This window comes from Palaemon carinicauda, chromosome 1 (assembly GCF_036898095.1).
Source record: "Palaemon carinicauda isolate YSFRI2023 chromosome 1, ASM3689809v2, whole genome shotgun sequence".
NCBI classification, from domain to species: Eukaryota; Metazoa; Arthropoda; class Malacostraca; order Decapoda; family Palaemonidae; genus Palaemon; species Palaemon carinicauda.
Genome location: NC_090725.1, coordinates 106,063,947 through 106,091,750, shown reverse-complemented (window position 1 = coordinate 106,091,750; position 27,804 = coordinate 106,063,947). Strand labels below are relative to the sequence as shown.

The 27,804-nt window shown below is 42.8% G+C and overlaps 1 protein-coding gene across 5 annotated transcripts in view; it reads left to right on the top strand.

Annotated features, from left to right (window-relative positions):
• rngo (DNA damage inducible 1 homolog rngo) overlaps positions 1–27,804 on the top strand; it is a 98,149-nt gene that overhangs the window by 54,878 nt on the left and 15,467 nt on the right. For all 5 annotated transcript variants that reach the window (XM_068383829.1, XM_068383826.1, XM_068383822.1 and 2 more), the window contains 2 exons: positions 13,110–13,243; positions 20,700–20,820. In XM_068383829.1, coding sequence (XP_068239930.1) covers positions 13,110–13,243; positions 20,700–20,820 — 255 coding nt within the window. The remainder of the gene's footprint in view (positions 1–13,109; positions 13,244–20,699; positions 20,821–27,804) is intronic.

Genomic DNA, 27,804 nt, shown 5'->3' with positions numbered 1-27,804 from the left:
GTCATACAATTCTCCTTTTACTGAAAGAGAATTTGATTCTGCTCTTGCTATGTGTAACAATACAGCCCCTGGACCCGATGGAATTCCATATGCAATGATTAAACACGTACATTTTAATACAAAGTTATTTATTTTAAGCATTTTTAATAGAATATGGCATGATCTTAGTTATCCAAGTGTTTGGGAACTAGCCATTATTTTAGCCTTTTTAAAACCCGGTAAGGACAAGTTTTTAGCAGCAAATTATAGGCCAATTGCATTGACATCTTGATTGTGCAAAATCATGGAGAAGATGGTCAATGTAAGACTGATGTGGTACCTTGAAAAGAAGGGTATTTTCAATATTAATCTTACCCGATAATCATGTAGCTGTCAACTCTGTTGCCGACAGAAATCTACGGTCGGGATACGCCAGCGATCGCTATACAGGTGGGGGTGAACACCACAGCGCCATCTGTGGTCAGGTACTCCAGTACTTCTTGTCAACACCACCTCAATTTTTCCTCTGTCGTGCCTCCGGCTAGACCTACATGGATACGCTGTTGATTCTGGAGTTATTGCTCACGATTTGGTGATGTATTTGCTCTAGAGTTTAGCCTTCGCTATTCAGGAAGCTTTATCATTAGCTTAGCAAGTTTTTGGAATTAATTTGATTTAATTTTTGATTTAATTTTGGTGACGAAGAGAGTATGAACTCTCACTTTTAATGGCCGACCCTTCCCTTAGACGGAAGTGTTGGTGTCGAAGAGAGTATAGACTCTCTTTCTTAATTTTGCTTAACAAAAGTTATAGATTTATTTTATATCTCTCCGCCTTTTATAGGCCTCTTCGATTAACTTCCTTTTATTATAAACTTATTAAAATTAATTTTTATATTTGTTTATATTCGACCTTTCCTAATAGTAGGCGGTCTTTTCTTGGAACCGAAGTTAATTAACATTGAGCCCGTCATTTCGTTTTTACCTGTTAACATATTATGCCATTTTAATGTTTTTGAAAGAATTTCTTTGATAGTCTCGTACTGTTTTCAAAGTTGAACTAACGTTTTGTTTTGTCTCTGCAGTTGTTGACGTTCAGAACGTTCAACTTGCGCTCTATCGTTACGATAGAGAGAGAGTATTCACGGTGTCACGTTGCAGTAAGAGTAGAACGATTCTATCGTTTTGTTCATTCTTTCTTAGCTTAAATGGTTTTAATTCTAATAAAGGAACTTTTTATTTGGGAAATCTTTCAGTTTTTTTCCTTTAACAATAATATGTTTTAACGATATATATAATTGGGCTCATCTCTCAGGTTCTAAGTCAAGAGAGAGAGAGAGAGAGATAGAGACGGAGGGAGAGAGAGGAGGATAAACGTTTCGTTCAAGCGGGTAACGTTGTTATCGTTTTTGCTCTTCTCCCTAGTCTCTTTAGGGGAAGAAGGTAAACGTTTCTAGAGTTTTATTCTTGTTCTCAGGCTTTATGCGGTGAGAGATTTTAAACGTAGTTTATTTGATCTAGTGTTTAGTCTCTTTTCCAGCCACTGAATTATTTATCTTTCATTATGTTTTTCTGTTACATTGTAATACTGTTTTCGCAATTACTAACTTTTAATGAAGGATAGAATTGCGTGTTTCAGGTACAAACCACTTAAAGTTTCGAGTTCAGTGAAATAAGTGCAAACAGAAAATCAAAAGTGATAAAGTGATAAGCGCAAAGTGTTACAGTGTTGCGTTCGAGGGTTTGTCTGTTCGTGCCAGTTGTTCGCCTAGTCTGGGACCTCTTACAAGCTCCCAAGCAGGGGAGAAGTAACGTCGAAGGACTTATGGGTTCATCAGGCCTTGATCGACGAACAGACGTTTCCCTCCGTGGTTTCGGGTGTAACCAACTCACGTAGCCGACGTGATCACCCCACCCACACAGAGACGAGAGAGCCCTTTTATTCCTCGTCTGCGGAAGAGGTTTCTCGCAGAAACCATGGACCAAATCTTGCAGCTTTTAAGTGCAAGTCGGTCCCTTCCGCGCAAGTCCAACTCCTAGGTGGTGCCATTAGCACTGGGTCAGTTCGGACTTGCTGCAGTACGACAACTGCACACCTCCCAGAGAGGCAAGGTGGTATCGCAACAGGCAGTAACTCCGTCTGTTGCCGCACCAGCTGTTTTAGACCCTCAGTCTCAACGGACAGTAGCTCCGTTTGTTGTTGTCTTTCTTAAACTCTAGTGGTCTATGCTGCAGACAATGCAGTCTCAGCTTGCGGTGTTGATGCAGGAGTTTCAGGCAGAGAAGGTTAGCACACCTCCTCCTGCGAGCGCTCCTCCACCTCTGCGCAGTCCACCCTGCCAGACGTATGATGTTGAGGCTCCTCCTGCCTCCATGCGTGAGCTGCCGCATTGGGAGTTGCCAGGTACCAGCGCTATGCAGCAACCTCCACTTTCCTTGAGGCAGGAGCCTCATGCTATGCGGCAACCGCCTCAACTCTTGAGGCAAGAGCCTCAACTCTTGAGGCAAGAACCTCAACTCTTGAGGCAAGAGCCTCAACTCTTGAGACAAGAGCCTCAACTCTTGAGGCAAGAGCCTCAACTCTTGAGGCAAGAGCCTCAACTCTTGAGGCAAGAACCTCAACTCTTGAGGCAAGAGCCTCAACTCTTGAGGCAAGAACCTCAACTCTTGAGGCAAGAGCCTCAACTCTTGAGGCAAGAACCTCAACTCTTGAGGCAAGAGCCTCAACTCTTGAGGCAAGAACCTCAACTCTTGAGGCAAGAGCCTCAACTCTTGAGGCAAGAACCTCAACTCTTGAGGCAAGAACCTCAACTCTTGAGGCAAGAGCCTCAACTCTTGAGGCAAGAACCTCAACTCTTGAGGCAAGAACCTCAACTCTTGAGGCAAGAGCCTCAACTCTTGAGGCAAGAACCTCAACTCTTGAGGCAAGAACCTCAACTCTTGAGGCAAGAGCCTCAACTCTTGAGGCAAGAACCTCAACTCTTGAGGCAAGAACCTCAACTCTTGAGGCAAGAGCCTCAACTCTTGAGGCAAGAGCCTCTCTCTGCGCAGCCACCTCCTCAACCTTGAGGCAGACGCAACTCTTGAGGCAGGAACCTCATGCTATGAGGCAGCCGCCTCAACGCATGCAGCAACCGCATTCTTCACAGCATGAGCCTCTCTCTGCGCAGCTACCTCCTCAACCCTTGAGGCAGACGCAACTCTTGAGGCAGGAACCTCACAGGAGCCTCATGCTATGCGGCATCCTCCTCAAACCATGAGGCAGGAGCCTCATGCTATGCGGCATCCTCCTCAACCCATGAGGCAGGAGCCTCATGCTATGCGGCAACCTCCTCTACCCATGAGGCAGCCTCATGCTATGCGGCATCCTCCTCAACCCATGAGGCAGGAGCCTCATGCTATGCGGCATCCTCCTCAACCCATGAGGCAGGAGTCTCATGCTATGAGGAGCCTCATGCTATGCGGCATCCTCCTCAAACCATGAGGCAGGAGCCTCATGCTATGCGGCAACCGCCTCAACCCATGAGGCAGGAGCCTCATACTATGCGGCATCCTCCTCAACGCATGCGGCATGAGCCTCATCCCTTGCAGCATGAGCCTCATCCCATGCAGCATGAGCCTCATACCATGCAGCATGAGCCTCATCCCATGCAGCATGAGCCTCATCCCATGCAGCATAAGCCGCACGCCATGCAACATGCTCTGCTTACCTTACAGCATGCTCTACATACAGCATGCTCTGCATACAGCATGCTCTGCATACCTTACCGCATGCTCCTCAGTCACACATCTTTGGTTGTTGCCAACTCACTAGACTGTCAAGCAGTTTCATAACGTTGCCTTCTAGTCTGCTGCTTTTGCACCAGTGAAACCCTCACTGAGAGAACTTAGCTTTTCTCGGATATGGTTCCTGTAGATGAGAAAGTGCTATTCTCCCTCCTTCTGATATTCCCTTGAGGACTCTGTCATTTGGAGAGGAGCCTTTAGCTGCTTAGCCTCCTATGGACTTTTATTTAAGCATAACATGCTTCCAGGGAGGGTAATGGTTCCACTTCAGTCGCTAACCCCGTCTGTTACCACACCTGCTCCCATAGACCTTGAGCTTTGTTGCAAGACATGCAGTCCAAGCTTAGTCCTTGTTAGAGGATTTTTTGTTTACGGAGTCAGTGTGTCACTGGGAAGACGTTCAACAACCAGCAGAAGTGACTTGTTGTGACGCAGTGCGGCAACCTCAGCAACCCGATAAGGAGTTGTCTGTACGACCCAGACAGTCTAGACAGCTTCGGGTTGTCGCTGTACTTCCTCGCTTCCCCATGGTTGACAGTTCACAGACTGTGCAGCAGTACCATGATCTTGTGTCCGGCTCCGTCAGACGACTAGCTTTTAAGAGCTCCCACAAGTCGTCGCTGTCTGGAGATTCTCAGATGGACTATGGATCTGACCAAGGAACTGGGCCTCCTGGTCAATTTTGAGGAGTCCCAGCTCGTCCCATCCCAGACCATTGTCTACCTGGGTATGGATCTTCAGAGTCGAGCTTTTCGGGCTTTTCCGTCGGCCCCAAGGATCTACTAAGCCCTAGATTGCATCCAGAGCATGCTGAGAAGGAACCGATGCTCAGTCAGGTAGTGGATGAGTCTAACAGGGACACTTTCATCGCTGGCCCTGTTCATCGAGTTAGGGAGACGCCACCTCCGCCCCCTTCAGTATCATCTAGCGGCTCACTGGATAAAGGACATGACGCTAGAGACGATCTCAGTTCCTGTTTCCGAAGAGAGGAGGTCTACTCTCACGTGGTGAAAGAACAGCTTTCTTCTCAAGGAAGTCTACCTTTGGCTGTTCAGAAACCCGACCGCCGTCTCTTCTCTGACGCATCAGACACGGGCTGGGGTGCGACTTTGGACGGACAGGAATGCTCGGGAACATGGAATCAGGAGCTAAGGACACTTCACATCTATTGCAAGGAGCTGTTGGCGGTTCATCTGGCCTTGATAAACTTCAAGTCCCTCCAGCTTAACAAGGTGGTGGAGGTGGACTCTGACAACACCACAGCCTTGGCTTACATCTCCAAGCAGGGAGGGACTCATTCGTGGAAGTTGTTCTAGATCGCAAGGGACCTCCTCATCTGGTTAAAAGATCGAAAGCTCACGCTGGTAACTAGGTTCATTCAGGGCGATATGAATGTCATGGCAGATCGCCTTAGCCGGAAGGGTCAGGTCATCCCCACAGAGTGGACCCTTCACAAGAATGTTTGCAGCAGACTTTGGGCTCTGTGGGGTCAGCCAACCATAGATCTGTTCGCTACCTCGATAACCTAGAGGCTCCCGTTGTATTGTTCTCCGATTCCAGACCCAGCAGCAGTTCACGTGGATGCTTTTCTGCTGGATTGGTCCCATCTCGACCTGTATGCATTCCCGCCGTTCAAGATTGTCAACAGGGTACTTCAGAAGTTCGCCTCTCGCAAAGGGACACGGCTGACGTTGGTTGGCTCCGCTCTGGCCCGCGAGAGAATGGTTCATAGAGGTACTGCAATGGCTGGTCGACATTCCCAGGACTCTTCCTCTAGGAGTGGACCTTCTACGTCTACCTCACGTAAAGAAGGTACATCCAAACCTCCACGCTCTTCGTCTGACTGCCTTCAGACTTTCGAAAGACTCTCAAGAGCTAGGGGCTTTTCGAAGGAGGCAGCCAGAGCGATTGCCAGAGCAAGGAGGACATCCACTCTCAGAGTCTATCAGTCTAAAGGGGAAGTCTTCCGAAGCTGGTACAAGGCCAATGCAGTTTCCTCATCCAGTACCACTGTAACCCAGATTGCTGACTTCCTGTTACATCTAAGGAACGTAAGATCCCTTTCAGCTCCTACGATTAAGGGTTACAGAAGTATGTTGGCAGCGGTTTTCCGCCACAGAGGCTTGGATCTTTCCACCAACAAAGATCTACAGGACCTCCTTAGGTCTTTTGAGACCTCAAAGGAACGTCGGTTGTCCACTCCAGGCTGGAATCTAGACGTGGTCCTAAGGTTCCTTATGTCATCAAGATTTGAACCTCTCCAATCAGCCTCTTTTAAGGACCTCACATTAAAAACTCTTTTCCTCGTGTGCTTGACAACAGCTAAAAGAGTAAGTGAGATCCACGCCTTCAGCAGGAACATAGTTTTCACATCTGAAACGGCTACATGTTCCTTGCAGCTCGGTTTTTTGCTAAAACGAGCTTCCTTCACGTCCTTGGCCTAAGTCGTTCGAGATCCCAAGCCTGTCCAACTTGGTGGGGGACGAACTGGAGAGAGTACTTTGCCCAGTTAGAGCTCTTAGGTACTATCTAAAAAGGTCATAACCTTTACGAGGACAATCAGAAGCCTTATGGTGTGCTATCAAGAAGCCTTCTCTTCCAAGGTCTAAGAACTCAGTTTCTTACCTATTCAGGCTCCTGATTAGGGAAGCACATTCTCATCTGAAGGAAGAAGACCTTGCTTTGCTGAAGGTAAGGACACATGAAGTGAGAGCTGTGGCTACTTCAGTGGCCCTCAAACAGAACCGTTCTCTGCAGAGTGTTATGGATGCAACCTATTGGAGAAGCAAGTCAGTGTTCGCATCATTCTATCTCAAAGATGTCCAGTCTCTTTACGAGAACTGCTACACCCTGGGACCATTCGTAGCAACGAATGCAGTAGTAGGCGGGGGCTCAGCCACTACATTCCCATAATCCCATAACCTTTTTAACCTTTCTCTTGAATACTTTTTATGGGTTGTACGGTCGGCTAAGAAGCCTTCCACATCCTTGTTGATTTGGCGGGTGGTCAATTCTTTCTTGAGAAGCGCCGAGGTTAAAGGTTGTGATGAGGTCCTTTAGTATGGGTTGCAGCCCTTTATACTTCAGCACCTAAGAGTCGTTCAGCATCCTAAGAGGACCGCTACGCTCAGTAAGGAAGACGTACTTAATAAAGGCAGAGTAATGGTTCAAGTCGTCTTCCTTACCAGGTACTTATTTATTTTATGTTATTTTTGAATAACTAATAAAATAAAATACGGGATACTTAGCTTCTTTGTTAACATGTATGCTGGTCTCCACCCACCACCCTGGGTGTGAATCAGCTACATGATTATCGGGTAAGATTAATATTGAAAAATGTTATTTTCATTAGTAAAATAAATTTTTGAATATACTTACCCGATAATCATGATTTAATTGACCCACCCTTCCTCCCCATAGAGAACCAGTGGACCGAGGAAAAAATTGAGGTGGTGTTGACAAGAAGTACTGGAGTACCTGACCACAGATGGCGCTGTGGTGTTCACCCCCACCTGTATAGCGATCGCTGGCGTATCCCGACCGTAGATTTCTGTCGGCAACAGAGTTGACAGCTACATGATTATCGGGTAAGTATATTCAAAAATTTATTTTACTAATGAAAATAACATTTTTATCACTGATTCAGAAAAATGCACTCAACGACTGATGTGCTGATACGACTTGAGTCTTCTATTTGTGAAGCCTTTGCTTCCAAACAGCACCATGTGACAGTCTTTGTTTATCTTGAAAAGGCATATGATACCACATGGAGATATGGTATACTTAAAAGAATCCATTTTTTTTTAATTAAGAGGAGAGCTACCATTATTTATTCAATCATTTCTTTCACATAGAGTTTTCCAAGTGAGAGTTGGGGAAGCTCTATCAGAAAGTAAATGCCAGGAAGAAGGAGTTCCTCAGGGTAGTGTGCTGAGTGTAACTCTTTTTGCACTAGCAATTAATGGGATATCTTCATTCATTCCCCGGGATGTTCTCGCAACATTATTTGTGGATGATCTCTCTATATCATTTGCTGGAGCTAGATGATATAGAGAGAGGAAAATACAACTCTCTATTGATAAAATTATCCAGTGGGCCGATATGAATGGATTTAAGTTCTCGACAAGTAAAACTACAATTGTTCATTTCTGTCGTATCCGGGGAGTACATCCAGACCCGGATATATACATCAAAGGTCAACGGATCCCATGTGCAAGTATGGTTGATATTTGATTGTAGGCTTACATGGGTTTCTCACTTAAAGCATTAAAAGCTAAATGTCTTGAGGCTCTGAATCTTTTAAAAGTATTGTCCCATACATCATGGGGGCAGACCGCAATACTATTTTAAAATTATACAAGTCCATGATTTTATCCAAAATTAGTTATGGATGCGAAATATACTCCTCAGCCACCCCAAGCCGGTTAAAAATATTAGATTCTATACATCATGCTAGTATTAGATTGTCCACAGGAGCGTTTAGGGCCTCACCTATCACAAGTCTCCTTGTTAATGCTGGGGAGTTGCCTCTAGAACTTTACCTTATATCCTCTATTATTCGGTATTGGGTTAGATTGCAAAGACTCCCTAATTCTTGAGCCTTTCAGACTGTAAGCCTTGTAAGGCACTCAACATACTTTGAGTTGCACCCAAAATCTCCTCAACCTTTTGGGTTTCGGGTAAAACAATTATTAAACAATCTGGATATAATTAGAATTAAGGTGCTCCCATTCAAGGTATCGTCAATGCCTCGATGGAAATTACCTGACGTATCTTTCTGTAAATACTTTATTGGAGTTAAGAAGAATATGACTGACTTAGAATCCAAGTCTCTTTTTATGGAACATGTTGCAGAACATAGGGGATCGATTTATATATACTGATAGCTCCAAATCTGATGCTGGTGTTGGGTTCGGAGTACATAGTAATGATTTTAATTATGGAGGTGCACTTCCTCTAACATCTTCCATATTTACTGCCGAACTGTATGGCATACTAACCGCTATTGAGAAAATAGCTTTGGAAAAGGAGGGTAATTTTACAATTTTTAGTGATGCAAGGAGTGTTCTTCAAGCTTTAGAAGTTTTTAATTCTAGTAACCCTCTAGTTTTAAATATTTTAGAATGGCTTTTTATTATTGGACGGAGAGGTACAACAGTTAGATTTTGTTGGGTTCCAGCACATGTAGGTGTGTCTGGGAATGAGAAGGCAGATTTACTGGCGAAGATTGCGGCATCTGAGTTGCTACCAAGGAGGTATCCCATTCCCTGTAATGATTTCCTACCTTACATCAAGAAATTGGTTTGTAATAAATGGCAACAGCACTGGGATAGTCTAGATGGCAATAAAATGAGGGAAGTAACAAATATCATATCACCTTGGAGGTATAACATGATACCCCGAAAATGGGAGACGACTCTTTGTCGTCTCCGTATTGGTCACACACTGTTGGCACACGATTATCTGCTGAAGGGCCAACACCAACCGTATTGTGACGACTGAGGACTGTTTAGTACCTTTAACAGTGAGGCATTTGTTGACCGAATGCCCTAATTTTAATAACTTAAGAAATAGATATCTGTTTGAGGCTCAAGGTGAGGATGGCAGGTTCATCTTTGCCAAGATTCTTGGACATGATGTGTCCTACTATGCAAGCGACATTTTTAGATTTATTTCAGAAGCAGGTCTTCTGAAAACTATTCAACTACTATAATGACTTCTTAACTTTTATGGTTTTAATTGAATTCTCTTTTATTTTTCATATAAATGCTATCGTCATCAATGACCTTAGATGTCAGGATGCCAGAAAACTTTCAATCAATCAATCAATCAATCAATCATTCTCGGCAAGCGGAATGTGCAGGCAGACAAGCTGAGCAGAGCAACTCAGATAGTTGGCACCGAGTGGTCTTTGAATCCTCTGATAGCCAACAAAGTCCTGACTTTGTGGGGTTCCCCGACTGTGGATCTGTTCGCAACGGCCCTGAATTTCAGGCTCCTGTTGTACTGCTCCCCAGTCCCGGATCCCCAAGCTCTTTGGCAAGATGCTTTCCAACAACGGTGGATAAACCTGGACGCTTACGCGTTTCCCCCGTTCTGTCTGATGAGAAAACTCCTCAACCAGGTACAGTACGAGCAAGTCCTCCACAGCACGACCTCCTCAAACAACCACATGCCAACATCTTCCAGAAAGCCATAGCTTCGCTTCGACTTCACTCCTGGAGACTATCCAGCTCCTCCTCACACAGAGAGGCTTTTCGCATTTTCGCAACCGGTTGCGAAAAGAATGGCTGGACACCTCAGGAGATCCACAGATGCAGTCTACCAGGCGAAGTGGTCAGTTTTCTGTGGTTGGTGTCGTGAAAGGGGTATCTCTCCCCTCGATGCCTCTGTTCCAACTATAGTGGAGTTTCTTGTATACCTTCGGGAAGAAATGCTTCTCTCGGTCTAGTCAGTCAAAGGCTACCGCTCAGCCTTGAGTCTCGCCTTTAGACTGAAGGGAGTCGATATTTCCTCCTCGTTGGAACTTTCTTTTCTCATACGCATTTACGAGCTTACTTGTCCCCGGGCAGAGCTAAGACCTTCCCCTTGGAACGTGGTTCGGGTCCTCAGGTCTCTGAAGGGCTTCTCCTATGAACCACTACGCCAGGCCTCCGATCGCCACCTCACATGGAAGACTGTGTTCCTGCTCGCTCTGGCTTCGGCCAAGAGAGTCAGCGAACTTCATGGTCTATTTGCTGATGTCTCCCACTCTAGGAGATGGGGGGAAGTAATCCTCAACTACGTTCCTGAGTTTGTAGCTAAGACTCAAAATCCGGGTGTGCCGGACTCCAGGTTCGGCCCATTTCGGATAGAGTGTCTTCGTTCTGTAACCGAAGATCCAGACCAACTGTTACTATGTCCAGTAAGGAGTCTGAGGTGTTACTTAAGAAGAACAGCAAAAGCTCGCCCCCTTGTACGGGCACTTTTTGCCAGCACTGGGAAGGTCAAGAGGAGGGTTAGAGGAATACTATTTCCTCCTGGATAAGGAAAGTAATTGAATACGCTCTATATCCAGATCCTCCTATGTCCAACTGACCCAGAGCTCATTACGTCAGAGGCATTGCAACGTCTCTGGCGTTCAAGAAGAATTTTTCTGTGGTACAGATATTCCAAGCGAGTGTGTGGAAGCGTCAGACGACCTTCACAGCCCACTACCTGAAAGACGTAACCCACAAGAGCATGGAAACCTTCTCCATTGGTCCTGTGGTGGCCGCACAACAAGTGATCTAATTCCTCAGGCTCCTTGATGGACAAGTAGCAGAGGGTTGAGGGCTGAGGTTACCCGGGTTAGTCTGGGGTGAATTAAAAGAATGTCTGGCTCCCTTCTTTCTTTCTCCTTCTTCCCCCTTGGGGAAACAGCTCCGCAAGACCGAAGCATAGCTGACCTCACCCCTCTGCAGGTAAGATTCATTTCCCTTGTGCATCCTGAGTATGAATAAATACTTTGTTACGTCACCAATACCTCATGAGGGAAGGTATTGGATATGTCTTAGAACTTATGCTTATCCTCGAGTTCCTACGTAAAGACAAGCCACGAGTCTCTCTCACACAAGCTTCTGCAGGCCGCTATCATTGAGTTACCTTGTAACTACTTTGATTTTAGTGAGGGTAGAGTTCCTACTAATTAGATCAAAGATCAATTAGAAGGAATCCCGGGTCATGACCAAGGCCAGTTGGTAGAACTTCCTCCCTCCTAAGAGTAAGTCACCCTATAAATAGCGAAGGTTGTATCTGTGTCGGAACAAATAACAAATTTGGAAATAATTTGTCTTTTTCCTAACATACAAACCTGGAGCTATTTATACAAATTGGCCCGCCACCCTGTCCCCCTAGAAGTCCTGCCAGAAAGCAAAAGTGGTTACTCAACCGACAGGTGTGAGTGAGCGGGGTAGCTAGTCTACCCCAACCCCCTCTCGCTAACTAGCGGATGGGGTAATTATCCCTCACTAAAATTGTCTTGGCTGGTTTTCAGCGTTGCCGAAAGTAATACCCTATAAATAGCTCCAGGTTTGTATGTTGAGAAAAATACAAATTATTTCCAAATTTTTTATATTTAGAGTAGTAACTTCAGCATTACAGATTGAGTATGGTAACCTGACATTTCATCAGTCTATTGTTATTTGAAGTTTACAGATTTATTAAATGCTGTTAGTACAAGTGAAGTACTTTATTATTATTTATGTAAAACTAGAACAGAAAGTCCTCAACTTACAAACTTAGTAGGTTCTAAGAAGCTGTTTGTAAGTTGAGTTGTTTGTAAGTAGAAATTTGTTAAATATTGGCCTAGGGTAGGCTTCACCTTATTCATGTACGTACCTATAATTTTCAGCTGCAAAAGTCAACAGATAGTCCTGTTTCATATTACAAATATCTTACTTGTCCTGTTTCATATTGCAAATGTCGTCTTATTTGTCCTGTTTCATATTACAAATGTCGTCTTACTGGTGCTGTTTCATATTGCTAATGTCATCCTACTTGTTCCCTTTCATATTGCAAATGTTGTCTTACTTGTCTGTTTTATATTGCAAATGTTGTCTTACTTGTCCTGTTTCATATTGCAAATGTCGTCTTACTTGTCCTGTTTTAGATTGCAAATGTCGTCCTACTGGTCCCCTTTCATATTGCAAATATCGTCTTACTGGTGCTGTTTCATATTACAAATGTCGTCTTGCTTGTCCCTTTTCATATTGCAAATGCCGTCTTACTTGTCTGTTTTATATTGCAAATGTTGTCTTACTTGTCCTGTTTAATATTGCAAATGTTGTTCTGTCCCGTTTCATATTGCAAATGTCGTCTGTCTTGTCCCGTTTTACTTGTCCTGTTTCATATAACAAATGTCATCTTCCTTACTGCATTAAACTATACAATATTGTTTTATTATAGTATTTCTTTATAAACGTTTGATACAATATTTGAGATTTATGATTTCAGTTAGATTTTTGTTTGTATCTCCTAATGTTTGTAAATTGAGGACCGTGTGTAATCCTTTTGTTGTGTTACTGCACAGTGCGTAGAATACATGATGACAGATTCTCCTTTTATTTTTATGTCCATTATCAATATTTAGTTTTATGATGACATTTAGCCAAATATGATGTATTCGGTTTGAAGGTTGACAACTACTTGTCAGATCTGTATAGCCTTGAGTATATCTGAATTTATCCGAGAAGCTAAGCTGATTCAAAACTCAACTTGCCAACAATTTTTTTTCATACTGTATAGCATTCAGTACAGTGTTATAATATTTATCTGTATTTTAGAAATTTTAGGAGTTCTTTAGAATTTTTTCTTATTATATTCCAGAAAAGTTTGCTTCCGTTTTAAAAGAACAACAGGAAATCAGAAGAGATCGAGAACGCCAGAGGATAAGGTTACTCACAGCTGATCCTTTTGACATGGAAGCTCAGCGCCTTATTGCAAATGAAATCCAGCAAGAGGTGAACAAATTTTCTTTTATATACAATAAGAACGTATAATAATCATGAAGATATTATTTTTATCATAAGGCTTTATAAACTGAATTTTTAATAAGCATTTGTTACATGCTTTGTGTGTAGCTTTTATTGTGTTGATGTAAAGTCTGTAACTATTTAGTAGGTTGCCTAATTATAACATTAGAGTACTTCATACATGATCATATCTTAAATTATTTTTTTCTGGTACCCACAAGATTCATAGGGCCTTAATGAATTTATGCCATAATGTCTTTCTTGTGCCATCTCTGAGCTCAACCCAATTCTCAGATCCAACCTCCCTCTGCATTGTCATCAGCCATATGATTATACCAGTATATTTTAGGACAAGCTTAAAGATTTAGAATACCAGATATTTTACAAGATTTTTTATAAAGAATAGTCCGCATACTGTACCTCCAGAAAATGTAAATCAGTATTACAGTACCTTAAGCATTGCTAGTAATTCTACTAAAGTATTCTATCTTTATTCAAACTTGACTTTTTACTATTACTATCGACTTTATTTGTAATGCTGAGTTATGGTGTTGTTAAAAGCAAAAAGGACAGAGTTTCCAATACATTCCAGTACACTAAAAGGTATTAAGATATCCTCATATTGTATTTCTGCATTCAGAATGAGCATGCATAGTCATTTTAAATTCATGATTAGTTTAGGTTTATTTTCCTTCTATAAAAGTTGATCCCTGCATTGAAAGCATACAGAAGGTCTCAACTTACAAACTTGTTTAGTTCCAAGAGGCTGTTTGTAAGTCCAATTTTGTTAAATTTCGCCTAGGATAGGCCTAACCAGAATTCCATGCCTACGATTTCCAGCCACCAAAGTCAACAAATAGTCAGGTTTCATATGAAATAGATATCAAGTTATCACAAATGTCATTTTACTTCTTGTATTAAATGATATAATAATGTTTTATGAATAGAACTTACCTGGCAGTTATATATATATAGCTTAGTCTCTGACGTTCGGCAGAATTTTTCAAAAATCGCGGCAACCGCTGTGTGGTGGTTGTGCGGTAAGGTGGTTAACAACCCTTACAGGGTGATACTTGTAATCATTCCCGTTTTCTGTTCCTCAGATCATCTCTGCCAGCCGGATTGACAACATCGTTGGTCCGCCATTAGAGTTTTTTGTTTTGCTTTCCCTGTGTTGCTGTACCGGACTTCTTTTTGGTGAAATACATTGATTTGGGGATTTGGCAATCGTGTGTCTGTTTATTCTGATACTTTTTGGTTTAGTTTAATATGAGTGAGAAACTTCATTTTCGTGTGTGTGCGAATGAGGATTGCAAGGTTAGGTTACCGAAAGTTTCGGTAGACCCTCACATGGTTTGTTTGGGTTGCAGGGGTTTTGACTGTGCACTGGATAATAGGTGCAAAGAATGTGAGATTTTGAATGAGAAAGATTGGTTAGCTATGAAGCGCTATGTGCACAAATTAGAGCTAGATAGAGTAAGGAGAGCTTCTAGATCTAAATCTAAGTCTACTAGTGAACCTAGTTTAGATATTTCCATTGAACCTTTAATCAATTCCTCTTTGGAAGTTGATCCTTCCCCTGAGGTAGTAACTCCTCGGTACGCCAGGATGGTGGCCTTAAAAGGTAAGAGTGAGAGTGAAGTTAGTGCTTGTGAAAGTGCAGTGGAGGTGGCGACTGATCGAACCTGTCACTACCCTAGGTCTAGACCTCTACCAAGCTCCCAGGACCAAGGGAGAAGGTACATCGACGACCGAAAGGGGGTGAGAGGTACGTATCCTCGGTCAGCTGTCGCCTCAGACAGTCCTGTTGCTTTTTCCCAGGCTGCTCTTGACCGCCACGGAAAAGGTGTGTCGGATGTGATGGTGTCTTCCCCGAACCCCTCTCCCAGACGCAAGTGGCAGTATGAGGCTTCGAGACAGACTAAAAGGAGGTGGAACCGAAATGAACAGTCTCATTCTCACTCTCCCGGTTCTAGTAGCCACAAACCTTGTCCTTCGGAGGATGATTTGGATACCGTTCCTGTGAAGAGGACGAAACAAAGGGACGAAAGTCAAGAAAGATCAGCGAAAGATCCTTCTCCTTCTACTAGCGCTACTCGACAGCCGTCTCCTTCGGAACCGCAGGATCCAGCAGCGGTCGCTAAATCGTTTATGACGGTTATGCAAGAGCAACTTTCTCTTTAGTTCAAGCTTTTAGCTGCCCTCCCTCCCAGTCGGACAGACGTAAGGACGACTCGTTACCTGTCAAGAAATCAGCTTCTAAGAGGGAACGGAGTTCCTCTCCAAGGGGGAACCACTGCGTGCTTCTTCCTCATCTGCTCGCCTCCAGGACTTTGGTGATACGCAACGTCAGGACGATTCCGTCTCTCACTCTCGGCGCCAGGACGATTCCAGCCTGCTTCTCCGGGACGATGCCGCTTCTCGTCGCCAGGACGATTGCAGCTCTCGGCGCAAGGACGCTTCCTTCTCTCGGCGCCAGGAAGCATCCGCCTACCGCCTCAAGGACTCTTCTAGGGCTCGGTGTCAGGACGCTTCCAACTCGCGGCGCCAGGACGATACCAGCGCTCGGCGCCAGGATGCAAGCGGTTCTCGGTGTCAGGTTGCTTGCAGCCCTCTTCTACAGGACGCATCCTACGATTTTCCTCTTTTGGATTCAGGTGAACCTTCTACCTGATCGAAAGCTGTACAGTAGTAGAGGTGGGACAGGATCTTGATGATGTCTCAGAGGACGAAGACAAGCCTGCGGACGCGGCTGGCGATTACAAGGTTCTCTCTCGCTCCCTCCTTGAGCTGTATGGGGAGGAGTTTCAACCTTCTGCTCCTCGTTCTCCTCAATCACAGTTTAGCAGGAAGAAGGCCAAGAAACAGTCGGCCTTCATCAAGATGAAACTCTCTATTTCTTCCAAGAAGGCTCTCGCTAAAGTGGACGAATGGATGAAGGAGCGCAGACAAGCGGTGAAAACCACTTTCTCTTTTCCACCAGCTCAACTTGCTTCGAAGGCTGGCATGTGGTACGAGACTGGAGAACCTCTGGGTCTGGGAGTTCCTGCCTCCTCCCAGGGTGACTTCTCTGGTATTGTGGACTCTGCCAGAAGCATGCCCTTAACTCGGCTAAGGTTATGTGGTCAATGTCTGAACTTGATCACCTCGTCAAAGGGATTTTCAGAGCGTTTGAGGTTTTTAGTTTTTTGGACTGGTCTCTAGGGACTCTGGCCAGGAAGACAGAGCAAATGGAGGGAACACAAGACCTGACGAGTATCATGTCATGCATGGATAAAGCTCTTAGGGATGGATCTAATGAGTTGGCTTCCCTTTTTTCGGCAGGAGTCTTGAATAAGAGGGCCCTGTTATGTTCCTTTGCTTCGCGATCTGTGACTGTTGCGCAGAAGTCTGAACTCCTTTACGCCCCCCTTTCACAACATCTCTTTCCTTAGTCCCTTGTCAGAGATATTACGCTTTCTCTTGCGTAAAAGGCCACTCAAGACCTCTTATCGCGCTCTCCTCGAAAACCCTTGCCAGTCACTCCTTCGTCTCTGAAGAGAGAGGAGAGAAAATTCCAACAGCCCTTTCGAGGTAGGGCTCCTTCGAGATCAGACTTCAGAGGAAGAAGGCAAGAGTCAGGAGGAAGGACGAATAGAGGTTCGTTTAGATCCCGCTCCAAGAAATGAAGTGCAAGTCCTCCAGACAACGATAGGGGCAAGACAGTCACTTTTTTGGCAGGCTTGGAAGAAAACGGGGCCGGACACCTGGTCCCTCTCAGTCATCAAGGAAGGATACAAGATCCCCCTTTTGAAGAAGCCTCCTCTTTCAAATACTCCTCTAGCCTTAGTGGCTCAGTACGCAGATGCGGTGAAACAAAAGGCCTTTCTGGATCTGGTCGACCAGATGCTGGACAAGGGAGCGATAGAACCAGTTCTGGAGCCATCCTCCCTAGGCTTCTACAATCACCTGTTTCTGGTACCCAAGAACTCGGGTGGATGGAGACCCGTCCTGGATGTCAGCTCGCTGAACGTCTTCGTGGAAAAGACTAAATTTACCATGGAGACGACTCAGTCTGTGCTGGCAGCAGTACGTCCAGGGGACTGGATGGTGTCTTTCGATTTGCAGGACGCTTATTTTCACGTCCCCATCCATCCAACTTCAAGGAAATACCTGAGATTTATGATCCAGGACAAGTGCTTCCAGTTCAAGGCACTTTGCTTCGGTCTCAGCACTGCTCCTCAAGTCTTCACCAGAGTAATGGCGAACATGGCAGGCTGGCTTCATCAAGAGGGGATAAGGGTATCCTTTTACCTGGACGACTGGTTGATACGATCACGGTCGAAAGAAAAATGTCTGGAGGACCTACAAAAGACGTTCACGATGGCTCAAGAACTGGGTCTCGTCATCAACAGGGAAAAATCTCAGACCAAGCCTAATCAGACTATTCTCTATTTGGGAATAGTTCTGATTTCAGTTCATTTTCGTGCTTCTCCCTCCCAGTAGAGGCAGACCAAGTGCCTCGAGAAGGTCGGAGAATTCTTGAAGAAACAGAAGTGCTCGGCGAGGGAGTGGATGAGTTTACTGGGAACTCTCTCCTCGCTCGAACAGTTTGTCTCTTTGGGGGAGACTGCACCTCAGACCTCTTCAACACTTCCTATCAAAGGTGTGGAACAGGAAGACTCCTTTTCCTTCCCCATTCCAGCAGAAGTCATGGACCATCTGATTTGGTGGCTGGATCCAGCTTTGTTAGGAGAAGGGATCTCCCTGTACAAGAAGAACCCAGACCTAGTGTTGTTCTCAGACGCGTCGGAGTCAGGATGGGGAGCAACACTAGGAAGCAAGGAGGTCTCAGGCTCTTGGGAAAAGAGTCAGATCAGATGGCACATCAACAGAAAAGAGTTGATGGCCATTCTGTTAGGGCTAAAGGCCTTCAAAGACTCAGTGTCAGGGAAGATAGTGGAGGTCAACTCGGACAACACCACAGCTCTAGCTTACATCAGGAAGCAAGGTTGGACTCACTCTCTGTCTCTGTTCGAAACAGCAAGGGAGCTCCTTCTATGGTCGAAGGAAAACAAGATAGAACTGTTAACAAGATTCGTACAGGGACAGAGGAATGTAAGAGCAGACATGCTCAGCAGGAAAGGGCAAGTTCTTCCCACAGAATGGACCCTCAACCAGCAGGTCTGTCAGAGTCTCTGGAAGTTGTGGGGAGACCTATAATAGACCTTTTTGCCTCCAACCAGAACAAGAGGATCCCAACTACTGCTCCCTAGTCCCGGACAAGAGGCAATAGCGGTAGATGCCTTTTTGATGGATTGGACGGGGATGGACACATATGCGTTTCCCCCGTTCAAGATCTTCAATCTGGTCGTCAGGAAATTCGCTCTCCTCGAATCAGGACGAATGATCCTGGTAGCTCCATTCTGGCCAACAAGAGAATGGATCACGGAAGTGGTGGACATGTTAGTGGACTTCCCAAGAAACCTTCCTGCAAGTCCAAAGCTTCTCAAACAACCCCACTTCAAGAGGTATCATCAAAACCCCCTCGCTCTCAAACTGACTGCCTTCAGATTATCGAGAAGCTTGTCAGAGTGAGAGGATTTTCGGCGCAAGCTGCAAAAGCTATCGCCAGAGCGAGGAGGGTCTCTTCACAAAGGGTCTACCAATCTAAGTGGGAAACTTTTAGAGCTTGGTGTAGACAGCACAAAGTTTCCTCAACCTCTTCCTCTGTGAGTCAAATTGCGGATTTTTTGTTATCCCTCAGACAGGATGCTAAACTGGCAGTATCCACGATTAAAGGGTATAGGAATATACTCTCAGCTGTCTGTAGGCATAGAGGCTTTGATTTGTCTCAAAATAAAGACTTGCAAGACCTCGTGAAATCTTTTGAGACAACCAAGCAGGTTCAGTTAAGGCCCCCATCTTGGAACCTGGATGTGGTTCTGAAGTTTCTATGCACCAAGAAGTTCGAACCCATCTCGCAAGCTTCTCTTAGAGATGCGACGAAGAATACCCTCTTCCTGATGGCTCTAGCCACAGCTAAAAGGGTCAGTAAGGTTCATGCTATTGAAAAACAAGTGGGCTTCAATCAGAATGGAGCAGTATGTGCTTTAAGGATTGACTTCCTCACCAAGAACGAGAACCCATCAAAACCCTGGCCGAGGACTTTTGAGGTCCCTAAGGCGCATCTAACTCTTTATGGTGCTCAGTGAAAGATCCGCAAAAACCCCTTTCAAAGAACGCTTTGTCTTTTTTCCTGAGGGAGACTATAAGAGAAGCTCACCTCTTGTGTGAGGAAGAGCACTTCGGCCTTTTGAAAGTACAGGCTGACGAAGTGAGAGCTATTGCTACTTCGCTGGCATATCGTAAGAATATGTCAGTTAGGCAAATTATGGATGCAACGTTCTGGAGAAGCAACTCTGTGTTCTCCTCTCAGAGAGGTAAGAGTGGATTATGAAAGGTGTTACACCTTGGGCCCATACGTAGCTACGGCTTCTGTATTAGGCAAAGGAGTTACTACCTCCCCTCAACCTTAGCTTTTGTATACCTGTATGTGGGTTGATGTTTTTATGGTTGTCTGAGGATGTCGACTTGTGATACAGTACCCTCAGTCTAGATAGATAGTTTATATCTATTCTGCAAGGTTAGGTGGTTAGTTTTAGTAAGGTTGCAGTTTTTAATATAAGGGGCGAAGGTAGTTCTGAAGTCTAGTCAAGTTGTTGGTCTCACCCCATTGACAGACTTGAGTTGTTTTCAGCATGACAGGTCCACTCCTGGCTGACACTCCTAAGGGAAAGCGACTCAAAAGGCAGGAACCTTTGAAGTCAGGTACCTTAGCAGGTAAGGAATCAAGGTGTGTTTTTTTCTCCTACAACTTTTTGTTGTTTCCCCAACGATGTTTACTGTCTGTCTCCCTCCTCCAAATGTGTGAATCAGCTATATATATATATAACTGCCAGGTAAGTTCTATTCATAAAAATGGAGATTTTATGATGAAACAAAGTTTTATGAATACTTACCTGGCAGTTATACTGTATATATATTTTAAGGCCCACCCACCTCCCCTCAGGAGACAGGACGAGCAAAGTTGATCTGAGGAACAGAAAACGGGAATGATTCCAAGTACCACCCTATAAGGGTTGTTAACCACCTAACCGCACAACCACCACACGGCAGTTGCCACGATTTTTGAAAAATTCTGCCAAACGTCAGAGACTAAGCTATATATATATAACTGCCAGGTAAGTATTCATAAAACTTTATTTTATCATAAAAACTCCATTTTTATTAGTGTATTTCTATTATCTTACCTTTGTTATTTGCAGGTGGATTTGTGTTTGTAAGTTAAGGACCTTCTGTGATGGAGCACACTTCCTTCTGTTACTATGGTTTCCACTGTAGAAAACAGGAAAAATTGTATTTTTTATTTTTATTTATAATAAACCACACCTTTGATCTACAGAACATCAATGCCAACATGGAAGCAGCGATGGAGTACAACCCGGAAATATTTGGAAGTGTTCACATGCTTTATATCAACTGTAAAGTGAATGGCCATAATGTCAAGGCTTTCATCGATTCAGGTAAGAAATGGGTATGGAAAATAATGGATTTTTTTTTCAGTATTTAGATACATTAATCTTGACTTATAGTTCAAATTGTTTTCTATTGATTTTTTCCTATCCTTGTACCGGAGAATAAATTGAATGTTTTACATGGGGAATTGAAGTTACATGGGCTATCCTTTTTTTTCATTTTGGAACACAATATTTTGATTAGGGTTATTACTACCTTATTTTCAAATTGTTACAGGAAATAGATTGTTGATTTTCTCCCATCAGTGTGTGTCTGTTCAGTATTTTTATAGAAATTTCCAATGGTTTTATAAAAAGCTTAAAAGTATTTATCAATTCACAAACTAACAGAAGTTTTAAGTTTTTGTAATAATTTTATGTAAGGTAGTTTTATTTGTAAATGTTATTTATATTCATCTGGCACATTTACTGTATTATTTTTTCCATTATATAGTTTTTTAAAGAAATTGCTAATGGTTTTATAAAAAACTAAAAAGTATTTTGCAATTCATAAACTAACAGAAGTTGCAAGTTTTTGTAATAATTTTAAGTAAGGTAGTTTAATTTGCAAATGTTACTTATATTCATTCGGCAAATTTACTCATTTTTTTCCCATTATATAGTTTTTCAAAATTAATGTGCTGTGTGAACTCCAAGGATTTCGTATAAAAAGCTAGAACAGGGAATTCAATGCAACATATATTATCAAAGTAATACTGTCCCCCATGCTCTGGGGCCAGTTTTACAGCATGCAAAGCATGTACTCGGTGTGTAAGTGACCCAAGAGTGTAGGCTATATTGAACTTGTCACAGCATTTCCATAGCTGAACTAACCTGGCAATCGATGATACGTCATCACCGAGAACTAATACTTATCTAGAGTTAATGTTACTTGTGCACTTCAGTTTTGCCAAGTAGTCATGATATTCCTTAATCAGCTCTAGGGAGTGGGAAATCTTCATCTACTGTTAAATAGGAGTAATTAGGTTATGATTTAGTTATCCACTACTGTATTTTTAGTAATAGTGTTAACATAATAAAGACATTTAACTACTATTCAAGATTGGTTTCAGTGTGTGTCTTGTCTGTTTATGCGATCGGCTTCGTGCAATGTATGAAGCCATTCACTCCCAATTTTCTTAACACCACGGAGGTGTTTTTATAGCATTTCACTTGTTCCAATTATATTTTTTTAATTGTCTTTTATTTAAATTATTGCTTTATATAAGTTTGATCCTTTACTGTATAATATTCAGCTGACTTTTACTTCGGCTTGGGAGTTTTTACGTACAGTAACTCACTATTTTATGGTTTTAGTCCCACTTAGATTGCTGATCTATTTTAAATGCTGTTTAGACTAACATAACCTGTTGTGGTCTGGGTTTAATGTATACTAGAATCAAACACACTTCTACTTCACTTCATTTATTCACCATCTACAGTACACATATATTCTCAATTGTACCTTACACATTACTTTCAACCCTCAACTTATGTATCTCAGGAATAATTCGTTGACATAAAATACTTATAATGAAAGCATCTTATTTTACACAGTGAAAATTATAACTAAAACAACCCTAGACTAATTCTAGTCACCAATTCTCATTTCAATAACTTACACTAAAAGCCTTGATTAATTACAACATCACAAACCAACAAATACAGTATATATAACATGTATCATACTACAATATCGTTCTGACAAAACCATATCATGGTTTTCACTCCTTGTAGAAAGTCTTATTCCTCTAGCAAATACAAGCATATAAATCTGAAAAAAAAAATTCACAATATTGTTTTTCAACAAAACATTACAATATTAAGCATTGAATGTTATGTGTCTAAGTACAGGAGATGAAGAATGGAGAAGTATTCAATTAAAAGCTCAAGATAGAGACGACTGTCGAAATGTAATCGAGGCCCCTTGCGTCAATAGGCGTAGGAGATGATGATGACGATGACTACACCTTATTCAACATGTCACCTGTGTTTTCCACTCTTTAATACAGTCCCCTTTACACAAACTTTTATATATCAAAGCTTTCTCTATTTCACTATCACTCATTTAAATTCACCTTCTATTCTTGTTGGGTTTTAATTTTAGTAGTTGCAGTAATATTCTATCCTGACAGACATAAGCACATGAAACTCCCTGTTGTGTTTTGACTATCTCTATTTTGGGGGACAACGCCGTGTACAAACCAGCCAGCACAGGGCTCACTAAAGCAGGTAAATGGAAGGGAAGTCACCCACAACATTGGATCCCCTCATCATCCTGGAAAAAAGACAAAATGGGGAAAAACAGGTAAATGGGAGGCAAAGTACACTTTTGCTTTGATAGAAAATGTAGTTGACACTTTACTTCCAGAGAAATGTAGGAAAAGATTTTTTGCCATATCTAAACAAGAAGAAAAGGACACTCCAAAATCAAACCATTGTTCTCTAGTCTTGGATAGTGCCATAGCCTCTGTACCATGGTCTTCCACTGTCTTAGGTTAGATTTCTTTTGCTTGAGGGTACACTCAGGCACGCTATTCTATCTAATTTCTCTTCCTCTTGTTGTGTTAAGGTATTTATAGTTTATATAGGAAATATTTATTCTAATGTTGTTACTGTCCTTAAAATATTTTATTTGTTCTTGTTTCCTATCCTCACTGGGCTAGTTTCCCTGTTGGGGCCCCTGGGCTTATAGCATCCTGCTTTTCCAACCTTCAATTACAAAGCTTCAGCTTATAGTAGGAGCAACCAGCAAGAGACCAGCCCCATACACTCATCCCAAGAATAAAAGGCAGCTAAATCTTCCTGCTTAGGTAGAGTCCCAAGTCCCCAGTTAGGGCAACTGAAGGTAAACCAAGGAAAACCAGGGTGTTGGTCAGCCATGCAAAAGGCAAAGAACTTTCATGAATATGTTCAGTGTCAAGGGTCGTCTCCATTGTTTTTCAGAATGTTGGCCTGTTTCTCGATGGGGACAGAGCTTAGTCGTGTGGGGTTGGCATTAGTCGTGGATCTCCAAATCACCTCCCTGGCACCATTTTATCATACCTGGAACTTGACTACTTTGTAAGCAAAATGGAGAGTCGCAGAAAAGCAAATTTTTGAAATTCCAGGCCTGACTATTCAGTGTACTGAGGCCTGACTATTCAGTGTACTGAGGCCTGACTATTCAGTGCACCAAAGTACTCTCTCAGGAGAAGAGTAATCTTGACACATCAGATGGTGACTATTACGCTCGTACACCAATTACTACACCGAGTGGGTCTCTACTTTAGATCTAACACATGCTTACTAGCATGTCCTTAGTGCTTCCCACTTCCAACCTCACCAAGGGGCTCATTCAGCCTCAATTTTGCTCCAAGACCTTTCACTACTATAAAAGTTGTGATCAACTCCTTCGGTTGAAGGACGTTTAGGTTATTGCCTATTTGCATGACTGGCTAGTTGGGGCAGTGACAAAAGAGTTTTGCCTTTGGTATTCCAATCAAAATTATTATTTTATGTAGTTCCAAGGATATTATAGTGACAAGTATATGTTGAAAAAGATGCACTAAGCCTGTTAGAAGTATCTCGGCAAAGAATCAAAATTTAGATACAAGGCTAATTTATTTTTTCTGGCCTTGTTTCTCCTTCAGATGGACTAAAGAATGTTTGGCCCTTTTTCAGTTTGCTCCATAGTCGATCCAGTTTTGAAGAACAGGTTGAAGAACCTAAATTGAATTTTTAAACATTTAAAGTTACCCGCTGGTTATATAACAATAGCTTTATTCTTCTGTCCGGCAGAAATTCAAAACTCGTGGCAATCGCATAGATATGCCAGGTGTACACTAGGGCCACCATGGTAGCTAGGCCGAACTATTCCATCCAGCACTAGATTTTCTTCTGCCGCCATACTGGCAACATAGAAGGAATTCACTCATGATTAACCTGGATTTTAGCATTATATTGGTGATGTACTCTTATATATGGGTTTTAGCATTCGCTTATTTGGTTTTGTTTGATATTTGATCACTATGTTATAGCTTAAATGGTAGGATTAGAAATTTTTCAACCTATTTTAAACTATCGAAAGCATTATGGCGGTAAGTAAACACTCCGCCTCATCGATGTCGTCACAGTCATATGACGTAAGCTTGAGTATGACTTGCATTTTCTTTCTTTTTCTACAAAGAATAAGTTAATACTATCTTACAAAGTATTTAGTGATATAAAATAAAAGGATTATGTTATTTTAGGAAAATTTTTGTCCTTTTAATATGCTTTCTTTGGATAATCTTCGATCTGTTTTAAAGATTATGTAGCGTTCAGTTTATTTATGCTACGCAGTCCTCAGTCTATCGTTACAGTATTACTCTGTATGGATATTCATGAAAAGTAAATTTTTCTTTAAAAACAAAAGTTTTTAAGTTGTATTTGATAAAAGGAATATGTTATTTTACAATTATATTGGTCCTTTTAGTATTTTCTTTAGCTAATCTGTTTACAAAGATTAAACAAAATTAGTGTTCAGTTAATTTTTATACGATGTAGTATTCATGACAATCGATATAGTCTCACGATTCTTTGTATCGTTTTTGGAAATACTAAATTTTTGCGTATAATATTTATAAATGTTCCAATTGTTAAGTGTGACTATTCGTCTTTTATTGGAACCCCTTAAGTAATAAGGGTTGGTTTAAATATATAGATATATTCTTTTTTCCTATATCTATTCATTTAATATTTTATATAAAAGTTTTTGTTACATTTTATATAAGATTCAATGACTTTTGCATTCTCATTCAAGCCCTTGACAGAATAGTAAGATCTCCTTCTACGGGCGTGTCTACTTTTGGTTTTATGCCAAAGAGTTTAAAAATGCAATATTTTAGTGCTAAATTAGTGCAGTGCTTCTGTTTGGACCTGTCGTTTTCCTAGCCTTAGACCTCTTTCAAGCTCCCAGACCCATAGGAGAAGTAAAGTCGATCGGCGAAAGGAAGCGATAGGCATTAGTCTGGCGCCGAGCGTCTTGTAAGACCTGAACAGAAGTTCCCTCGAGTGTTCCTGTTGACGATTCCCAGAACGCTCGCCCTCGCCATAGGTAAGGTGAGGTAGAGCTTGATGGTGCGTGCCAAGCAGCTGAGCATGATGGCGCTCGCCAGGTGGCTGAGCGTGACGTCGCGCCAAGCTAAGTGTGACAACAACAGAACGTTGGTCATCGAGCGTTCAGCAAGGGTAGCTACTAACGCTGCTGTAAGAGTTTGACTCGATGCTTGTAACTTAGTGCAACTTCTTGGTTTCTCTTGTTCGATGATCTACCATTCTAGACGCGACCGGCATAGTTCCGAGCGTAATGAATCGCGAGCATTATTGTTCTGAAGTCATGTGGCGCCGAGCGTCAAGAGCTTGCATAGCATCAAGCTTCATGCAGTTGAACTTGACGATGAGTGTCAAGCAGTTAATAATGACTCCGAACGCCAAGCAGTTGCGTGTCGTCGAGCATCAAGTAATTGAACATGACGTCGCGTGTTAAGCATGGCTCCAAGTGTCTAGATTGCGAGCTTCTGAATCGTGAATAGTATTGTTCCGAGAGTCACGTGACGCTGAACGCCAAGCAGTTACTTGGTGCCTGGCTTCCAACAGTAGGACTTGATGTATACATGACCATGAGCATCTAGCGTTGGAACATTGTTACGCCAAGCGCTATATTAAGAAATGAATATTAACTAGAAAGATATTTTCTCAGACCAAGGCCTGCTTGAACTAATTCTTGGTGTTGGTGGGAGAGCGAGAATTAAACCTCTAAAGCATTGAGGTCAGAATTCAGAACCTTAGGGAGTTGACTCCTAGGAAACAAGGCATCTCTACCTCGGTTAGAGACTTGTAGAAGTAGGAAGTGACTTTCAGAAACTCATGAGAGTTTTTTCTGAAGTTTCCATTTTATTTTGTACCTGCTGCTCTTCGTCCGGCCTTCAGAGTTTTTTGCTAAGGAAAACGTCGAAGAAGTCTCTGTTTATTTTTTTACTATTATTATTAGCCAAGCTGCAACCCTAGTTGGAAAAGCAAGATGCTATAAGCTCAAGGGCTCCAATAGGGAAATATAGCTCAGTGAGGAAAGGAAATAAGGAAATATATAAATGATGAGAATAATTAACAATAAATCATTCTAAGAAAAGTAACAACGTCTAAAAGACAATGCTGATAGGGCAGTGCATTAGCGCGTCCTCAATGCAGCATAAAGAACCTAACTGCAGATGTTGGTTCAGCAGCAAGTTCAGCTGCAACAGCAGGAAATGCAATAGGGCTTTTGTGAGAGAAGGCAGTGTCCCTTTTTTGCTATGTACGTCCTGACAGGATGTCAGTAGTTGGCAAAGCTTTAGTTCAGACTGATATGGACCTTGTTCCTGAGTCTGGTGTTACGGTACAGGCACCGCCGCTTCCGCCAGACTGGTTTCCGTCTGCTGAGATGCGGAGCGTTATTTAAGCGATGAGGAAGGCGAGTTCGCGATCGAAGTTTTTCTGCACCGGTGTCACCTGATGTTGATCCTAATTGGACTATGCTGCTAGCATGAAGCAGCGGCTCTCATCTTTTATGCAGTCTTATCAGCCTGCTGTTAGCAAAGCGATGGTTCGTCATGATTCCTATCAGGATGCGTTGTCGCACAGGCGACCTACCAGCAAGCTAAATGTTGAACAGAGTGATAAGGTTTCTATATCCCATTGAGTGTCTTCTTCTCTTGATACCAGACATCAAGCGGCCAAGAGTGCTGTCGAGCGTCAACCTTCCAAGCGCGGCGACGATCGCTAGGCAGCTAAGCGTGGCATTGGGTGTCAAGCTGAACGTGACGTTGCGCGTCAAGCTGAACGTGACATTGAGCAACAAGCTCGTGACGTCGAACGTCTAACAAACCGTGACGTCCAACGTCAGTCACATACTGTTCGAGCTACGTCCAGAGGACAAAGTTCTCTATGGAGACTCAGAGGACTATGCTTGCAGCAGTAAAGAAGGTCCTCTGG